The 9,436-nt window shown below is 40.0% G+C and overlaps 1 protein-coding gene across 4 annotated transcripts in view; it reads right to left on the reverse strand.

Moving 5' to 3' along the window:
- Positions 1 to 6,095, reverse strand: part of LOC107588448 (phosphofurin acidic cluster sorting protein 2-like) — a 73,354-nt gene extending 67,259 nt beyond the window's left edge. For 3 of the 4 annotated variants that reach the window (XM_016276544.1, XM_016276542.1, XM_016276543.1), the window contains exon 1: positions 5,667 to 6,094. In XM_016276544.1, the coding sequence (XP_016132030.1) occupies positions 5,667 to 5,893 (227 nt within the window). In that variant the 5' untranslated portion in view covers positions 5,894 to 6,094. Of the gene's footprint in view, positions 1 to 5,666 lie in introns of all 4 variants that reach the window. The other variant, XM_016276541.1, reaches the window with a different exon arrangement.
- Positions 6,096 to 9,436: the final 3,341 nt, after the last annotated feature.

Genomic DNA, 9,436 nt, shown 5'->3' on the forward strand with positions numbered 1-9,436 from the left:
TCACAGCTGATCATCCAGAATCACGTCGCATCCCAGCCGATCATCCAGAGTCATGTCACGTCCTGTCTGTTACACCCAGAGTATTAAGGTCAGTTCTTCAGTATCCCAGACTGGCTTCCAGCATGGAGGACCCACCGCTGGTGTCGGCACATGCAGCTGGCATCCCTAAACCAGCGCTTTCAAGCCCTACAATTTCTGAACTATTTCCCCTGTCTGTAGCGCTTCCCACAATGGGGATCGCTTTATGGTGCAACTGGGCTACGTACTCCACCGCCGATTTGCTAGAGGCAGCGGCAGCGGCACCGGCTACAACATCTCCAGAGGTGGCGGCATACGCTGCAGAACCTCCCAAGGTAGCGGTGTCTGCTGCTGTGCTCCCAGAGGCCATGGTACCCACTGCAGTCTCTTCAGAGGTGGCGGCGCATGCTGCAGAACCTCCCGAAATGGCGGTGCTCGCTTCAGCTCCTTGCGTGGTGGGGGCGCCCAGCAACGCACTGTCAGCCTGTCCTTTTCCGGCCAAGGAGGCCACCTATGAACTCTCTGCCTGTTCTGTTCCGGCCAAGGAGGCCGGCTATGAACTCTCTGCCTATTTTGTTCCGGCCAAGGAGGCAGCGGAACACTACGAACTCTCTGCCTGTTCTGTCAGGGCTAAGGAGGCCGTCTGTGAACCCTCTGCCCGTCCTGTCATGGCCATAGAGGCCATTTGCGAACTCCCTGTTCGTCATGTCACGGCCATAAAGGCCGTTTGCGAACTCCCTGCTCGTCCTGTCACGGCTATAGAGGCCGTTTGCGAACTCCCTGCTCATCCTGTCACGGCTATAGAGGCCGTTTGCGAACTCCCTACTCGTCCTGTCACGGCTGTTTCATGTCACTCACTCACTATTTAACACTCACTCTGATCCCTTCCCGCCGCCGAGTATTGTTTAGCACTTATCATTTGATAGCTACACTACAGAGCCCTTGTTAGTTTACCCTGCCTTAGCCTAGTCTTGCCTTGTCTGTTTTCTCGGTTTCTGATCCTTGCCTGGTTTCCTGGATTTATCCCTTTAGTCTCGCCCTTTTTAATTCTGTTTGCCGTTCGTTGACCTTCGCTAGCCCTAGGATTATTCTTGTGTCTTGTCCACCATATTCCTGTTTGCCATTGTCTGACCCATGCCTGTTTCTGACCACGCCTGTGAATAAAGCTTGCACATCGATCCGCACGTCTCACGTCTCGTCAGCCACGTTTACATTGGGGACTCCCAAAACCAAAATATGAACCTTTCATTACCCATAATAGGGGCACTTTAATACAATGATCTAAAGGTTTAATGAAATATCGTGGGGGAAAAAATAAGAATTTATATATAATTGTATTGACACTAATGATGTGAATTGCAAAGAATTTAAAGATTATGGATTAATTCAATTCCAGTAAACCAGTTCCTTAACAATTCTTATAGCAGCTTTGAGAAAGCTGAGAAGATGAGAACAGCTCAAACCGATTCAGGGAAAAAAGATTTTGTGGCCACAAATGAACATGGTTACACTTTATTTAAAGGTGACGTTATTACAGTGTAATTACACAAATAAATATATTAATTAATAAAGTAAGGAATATGGTTAGGGTTTGGTTTAGGGTTAGCTGCTTGTAATTATGCATAATTTACTGCTATTACTATAGTAAGAACATGTAACTACATCACCTTAATATAATGTTACCATATCACTTCTCAATATCAGTGCAATATCTGTAAAAAGATGGGATGTCAACTTATTGTCTTTGTATCTAGAGTCTTTTTACTTTATTAAATGACTCAATTAAACTGAAGGTCATGAAAGCATGTTCTAGCTCTTGATTCACAACCCTAATCAGTACAGAGACTCAGCTGTAGTTCCTCTAAACGTCCAGCATGCTGTATGAAGCAAAACAAATGAAGCAAACAGCTTTGGCATTTGAGCCGAATTCTCATTTGCCCTTTCTTTGAGAGGACTCGGGGGCGGCCTGCAGCGTCAGATCTGGAGCTGTGAACCGCTGAGGGACCCCCCGAGTCTCAGGAAGCATCCTGTTCTTATTACCAAAGCCATCGAGACACATCTGGGCCGGGCTGATTAATCTGGTCCCACGAGTTCTCACGGTTCTCTGTGGAGCTTAATGTGCCACCAGGTTTGCTTTTAGTAAGACAGTTACTCGCTGTACTGAACCATCATCCAAAATAACAGAAAAAAACAACAGAGAAGTGGCACACATCCACACATGCTACATATTTAAATAAAAAACTAGGGCTGTGTATTGGCAAGAATCTGGTGATACGATACGTATCACGATACCGGGGTTACTGTAAGCAAGGCGATATATTGAGATATTTCTCATTTAGGAATAGGATATATTTTTAGGAACGCTGTTATAAAAGAACACACCACCACATGCAAACCTTAGCAATAAATAAATAAAATAAATAAATATAAATTATTTAACCAGAACACAGTGGGATCTGCATGTGCAATAATCAGTCCCTGTAACACAACGTTATTGAACTTTTTGTGCAGTACGAGTCAAGGGGGGAAAATTAAAGTTCTTGCAGGATCCTTTAGTTAAATGTATAATATGTATTTTATAAAAAGACCATATATTTTTTTAGACCCTGCTTTAAAGGTTCACATTTTAAGTTTACAATTGTAACATACAATGTCATAACATTTTGATCTGAACAAAATAATTACATCTGCTTAATATCAATGAAAAATAAAGTGCTTGCAGGAATTCTAAAGAAAACAAAACAATTTTAAAACAATAAAATAAATACAGATGTTAAACATTCTCAGAACCTTTCCACTTGGATTTCACAGGTTTTTCAGTTTGTATTTATGTTCCGCGTGGAATCGCCGAGACCGCGACGCGAGCACCGCTCCAACTGCACAAAACGCTCCCACCACGAGTGAAAGCTGCAGCCGACCCTACCGCCCGCCGCGAATGAAGGCTCTTTCTGGACGCGGCAAGCGGCGGAACTGAGGCGGCGCCCGCACCACGGTCCTGCAGTGGACGTTAAAAGCCCAAATGACACCACACTTCAGCTTTGTACACCGAAACGGGAACTGGAACAATTCTTTCATCCTCCATTACTAGCAGAGAACTACAGGTGCATCTCAATAAATTAGAATGTCATGGAAAAGTTCATTTATTTCAGTAATTCAACTCAAATTGTGAAACTTGTGTATTAAATAAATTCAATGCACACAGACTGAAGTAGTTTAAGTCTTTGGTTCTTTTAATTGTGATGATTTTGGCTCACATTTAACAAAAACCCACCAATTCACTATCTCAACAAATTAGAATACTTCATAAGACCAATAAAAAAAAAATTTTAGTCAGATCAGCAGTCTTCCCCATGATTGTGTAGCCAAGTGAACCAAACTGAGAGACCATTTTGAAGGCTCAGGAAACCTTTGCAGGTGTTTTGAGTCGATTAGCTGATTGGCATATCACCATATTCTAATTTGTTGAGATAGTGAATTGGTGGGTTTTTGTTAAATGTGAGCCAAAATCATCACAATTAAAAGAACCAAAGACTTAAACTACTTCAGTCGGTGTGCATTGAATTTATTTAATACACGAGTTTCACAATTTGAGTTGAATTACTGAAATAAATGAACTTTTCCACGACATTCTAATTTATTGAGATGCGCCTGTATATTAACGCTAACATTAGCTGTGTGCCCTAATGCTAGTATTTCCTGTCACTGTTTAAGTTCAGAGATGAAGACAGCGGTCGGGATATACTGTAAACTCAAAAGGAAACAACTGCCATGAATCTTGTATGATTTTTTTTTTAAATATCGATATTCCATTTTTGAGAATCGACACAGTATTGCCAAATGAAATATCGCGATACTCACGTGTATCGATATTTTCTTACACCCCTATAAAAAACTTTGTGATACATTGCAAATATACAAAAGCATAATTACTATATAAATATTAGACACAAAGCATAATTAAGCAAATTCATTAAGTATCTTATTTCATTTTAGCACAGATTTAGCACTGTATTGACAAATGAGCATCCATGACCAGATTTTTGTATAAACTGCCTGTAAATATATGTAACAGTTGCATCAATGTATTATGTTTTAGATTCCCAGATTGTGAACTTTAATATTCATGACAATTCTCACTATTAGCTATGCCTTTTCCCTCAGTAAATTAATTTGCTGCTTATTAATAGTTAGTAAGGTAGTTGTTAAGTTTAGGTATGAGGTGGATTAAGGGAGCTAAAATATGGTCATGCAGAATAAGACATTATTATGTGCTTTAAAAGTACTAATAAACAACCAATATGATAGTAATATGCATGCTAATATAAGCAGCTAGTTAACAGAGAGAATTGGTCCCTTAACTAAAGTGTTGCCAGGTTTTTCAATGAAAATGTAAATGTAATGCTAAAATGAGCTTTGTGACAGAATCACCTACTAGCCTTGAATGTGTAAAGCATCTTGCCAATCTTTTAACTTCACTGTTATGGTGATGTTCACTGAAGAACTGGGTTTTAAATTCATAATACAGGATGTGGTTTGGGTCATTCGGACAAAATGCATCATGCATTCATTGGGCAAAGAGGAAATGGAATAACGTACAGATATTGTAAATATTGGGATGATGCTTTCTCTTACAAACAAGTCAAGCAGGGCAAAAGTGATTTGATCAAACCCTAAGAGATACGCTGGCTTTCTATATAGTCAACAACAGCTATAATCATGTAATGCAGCATTTATAACTGTTTAAAACTGATAATAACAGAATCGTACTTGAAAACTGTTAATAGCAGATAATAATTGTGACTAACTTCCTTCAAAAGCCTGAATATGCATCTTTTTTACAAACAAATGACACTCACGGTCATTATAACAAGCTCAAATTTGCATTGATTTGACTGTAATGAATACAAAAGGGCTTTTGAGACCACCGATTGCTTCAGACTTAAATAGCTTCCATGCAATGAACACAGGCTTTTTAAAAACATGCTCCATCCTCATTTTGAAACCAAAACAAGAATTTTCAGTAAATATATGCAAGGTTGCACTTAATTGATATTAATGAGACAAAATGGCATGTTGATGGCATATATCAGAAGAAAGATATTGAAATGAGGCACTAAAAAACCCTTCCTAAATATATAGTTGTTGATCACAGGCTCTGAAAGTCAATTTTCAGGTCACCTAAACTAAGCATTAAAGCACTGCCCTGTCTTTGCAATGTTTTTAACTTTAGTATTTTAGACCCCCAAACATGTTGACTAATTGTGATTTTCTGTGTATATAAACCAAACTAAACACACAAGAAATGCACCTATATAAACTCTCTGACATGTCATTATGTATCCAAATATTACGTTTTCCAGCATCTCAACATTGCATCAATCTGATTTGTTGTGACCCGCTTTACGAAACATGCACACAAATCCGGTCATATTTTGTTCATATAGACACATGCCAACATAAAAGTGCATAAAACGAACACGTTTCAATGTGTCATAACACATTACCATCACAACACTGAATGCACGAGTTTTGTTTTGACCTCCTTCAGCATAACATGCGCAAGTTAACGCTCATTAAAGCATGCAGGCAAACAAATGCATTAGTGCTTGATAAATACTGCAGCTTTATTTAGGTTTGATGTACGTTACCTCGGAACACAGCTCGGAGATGAGCGGTCAATCTCCCACGTTGCAAATAAATTCATAGGCACAGGCATGATGGGACTCAAACCCGCCGCACCCGAGCCCGAGCCCCCAGCTCCGGCCATGGCTGATCCCCCGGGCGCAGCAGCGGCGGCGGGAGCGGGAGTGGGTGCACCGACACCCGGGTTCATGAAGGCGGATCGGACCCCTCCTCTCTCCACAGCCGCGGCCATCACCGAACCGACGCTCAAGCTGGACTGCGATGGTCGAGGACCTCACTTCTCATGCACACGGTCCGGACGGCTTTCTCTCCTGCTCATCTCTCACATACACAGATTTGCGATGGTCAGAGGCGGGGCTTCGCTTCAGAAGAAATTGTGGAGCAGACGCGATCTGCAGACGGCCGAGAGGCGGCGCTGAATCACGGGCTCCGTTTCCAGTTCAGTGGGCCACTCGCTAACGAGTGATTCAATCGAACCGATCCGCGAACCGTTCGGAAATAACTGCTGTTTATAAGAGAGAACATCTGTTTAGGAATAATCCTGTAAGGTCAGTCACATGCTTGAAATTATTACCATGTACAAAGCAACATTTGACAACATAATATAAAAAAAATATATGACGCTGTAACATTTATAGGGAAAAAACACAATGAGATTATTAGACCAGTGATGGAATCAAATTGGAAAACATACATTTGCATACATTCTGGAAAACATACAACATTCTGATTTCTAAAAGTTGAAACGTAATGCTAAAAGTAGTGTAGTGTAACCAGATAAATATAAATACAAAAGAACAAATTAATTTAAAAAAGAGAGTGAGTAGGCTACTCAGATGAATCACGGAATCCTTCCTACGAACAAATTCGGTGAAATTTGACCGAGACGATGTGCGTACAACGTCAAATTCTCACCTCATGAATATGAATTGATTCTGTTCCAATGACAGCTTGTCTTTTTACTTAAAAAAAACTGTGCTTTTTCATTTTTTTAGTATGTAAAAATGAAACTATAAGCAAAATTATGAATTTTCTCTTTGCCTCCTCCGTGGTCTAATGGGTTCAGTTGGGATCAAACCTGACCTTCATCTGTTGTGCTGTAGGTTTGGTTAAAGGGGTCATATGATGTTGCTAAAAAACATTATTTTGTGTATTTGGTGTAATGAAATGTGTTTATGCAGTTTAAGTTTCAAAAAACACATTATTTTCCACATACTGTACATTATTTCTCCTCTATGCCCCGCCTTTCTGAAACACGTCTATTTTTACAAAGCTCATCAGTCTGAAAAAGCGAGGTGTGCTCTGATTGGCCAGCTATCCAGTGTGTTGTGATTGCCCGAATACTTCAAGCATGTGACGACAACGAAACACACAGCGCCTTCACGACATGGCGGCAACAACAACAATACTATAGCAAGAATATAAGTTACGCCTTCTTTCTTTTCGTGAACGTTTGAGCGGCGTTATGCAAATCTTCCCAGATAGTGACGTAGGTATGTGGGGGCGTGTTAGAACGAGCCGTTTTAGGTAGGCGTGGCTGAATCTTAACTTTTATAAAGAATATCTCTTTGGATTTGAGACTTTAGTACTCGCTGGCCGTCTCAGTGATCTGCCGTAAAACAGTGATTCTGTCCTAATTCCCTTGCATATCAATGGTGGAGTTCCCTTTAAAATCTTAAATGATTCCCTTTGAGCTAAATTATTAAATTATTAAATTATTGACCTGTTTACCCTACAGCTTGTAACACTCCAAAGAGAAAGGAACAATTGAAATCGCATCATATGACCCCTTTAAATTGTACTTGTGTGCAGTGTTGTGAACAAAATAATCAGAGAGGGCAAGCGAGGTTAGCCTTTGTTCTACAATAATCAAGCAACTGTGTTTTAATTTTAGAATTTAAACACTGTCATGTGTAAAGTGGCATAATTTATACTTGCAGCACAATGCCTCATATACTGTATTTGTGCATCATGAACAAACCAACGGCATTTTGCTTCCATGTTTGTGATAAGCTGAGATGCATCACATAACGTCTAGTTCACAGAAGAAAGTAATGAGTTTGCAAATTATTGCTTAAGCTTTGAATTTCCAGACAAATTACTCTTCCATTACCTGCAAATTAATGCTGCAGAATGTTATTTTACTGTTAACATTCACATACTGAAGAAGCTGTAGCAGGAATGTGGGACCCAGTGATATTTGTAGATGTATTAATATAACTTTTTATGTATTTTATGTATTCATCTTTTTCAGACATGTGACTTTTTCGCTCATATGCTGTATTTATGACCATCATGGGGCAAAGTGATGGGTAAACCCAAGGCCTTCGTATAGGCCCCTTATCATGTGCATGTGTGTGTTTGTTCTGTAACAAATGTTAGGGATGTAAACGATGGGTTAAATGTAGTGTGTTTGAGCGCTAACAGTGTGTATGTGCACCCAAAGCTCCTTAGTGGATAAGAAAAGTAAAAAGATTAACCAGTGCTATCACTCTGTCATATAACCTATTTAATAAGTTGGTCATTTTGTGTACAGGTTAACAATAGGTTAATTAAGGTTAACTCATATTGTAGGATGCTCTACTGCTCCATCTGAGTCACATGCATCAATCTGCATCTAATCTCACTTTTTGACTGTTCACGAACCTTGTACTGGGAGCCCATTCATTAAATTGCACATCTTGCATGTCTTCCTCATCTAACACACCTGATTGAACTCATCAGCTCATTAGTAGAGACTGCAAGACCTGTGCTGTGTTCAAAATCACACCCTATACCCTCATTCACTATCCCCTACATTAGTCCACTAATATAGTCCATCTGAAGGAATGAAAACAAGTCAGTGATTTCAGACACCGAGTGTGACAGAAGGACTGTCGCTTTTGAATAGTTTGTGTTTTCTGTTTAATAATCATATGAAACTTCACAAACTGGCAGCTCCAGAAAAAACTTATCTTGAATTCTGCCATGGAAACTATGTATAAACCTCCATTAAACTATTTAATAATCAATTTTAAAAAATGTATACCTGTATGATATTATGCTGTACTCACATTGGACAGTGGTTTGGAAAATGGATGAATGGATGATTCAGCTGCAGGTGCAGCTTTCTGGCGAGACGTGGTAATTAATTCGGCACAACCCTCACAGTGCATTATTGGTATTCTATAGCCATTGAGTGTACATCGGTTGTGTGCTTGTTATTGCAGTGTGTTATGGGATTGAATGAGTGCACTAATGTCCACTATGGTTTCGTTTATGGTTATGGTTTACATTTTCCAACTGAACTAAATGATTTTTATTTCTATAAAAAAGCAGGATGGTGAGACCCACACTATATTTTTTAACCACAAAGGTAAAGGTAAAACCGCATTAGGGGTCCTAATCCCAATGCAGCCCTCTAGCTCCAACCCTAATCAAACACACCTGAACAAGCAAATCAAAGTATTTAGGATTACTAGAAAGTTACAGGCAGGTGAGTTTGATCCTGAAGCCTGGAACTAAGTGGACCTCGAAGGCCAGAGAGCAGGGGTGTGCAGTTCTGCTCCTGCAGGGCCACCTTCCAGCAAATACACCTGAACCAGCTAACCAAGGTCTTCAGGATCACTAGAAATTTCCAGTCAGGTGTACTGGAGATACACTCCAGGAGCAGGATTGGTCACCCCTGCACTAGAGACATCAAACCTGTACTTACTGTGCACCTTCCCTATCAGAATCCAGAGTTGAACTTTGTGTCAAATAAAGGTGCCATTTTGGTGGAATTTAAGTAATGTCA

This window comes from Sinocyclocheilus grahami, unplaced genomic scaffold (assembly GCF_001515645.1).
Source record: "Sinocyclocheilus grahami isolate Dianchi unplaced genomic scaffold, SAMN03320097.WGS_v1.1 scaffold103.1, whole genome shotgun sequence".
Taxonomy (NCBI): Eukaryota; Metazoa; Chordata; class Actinopteri; order Cypriniformes; family Cyprinidae; genus Sinocyclocheilus; species Sinocyclocheilus grahami.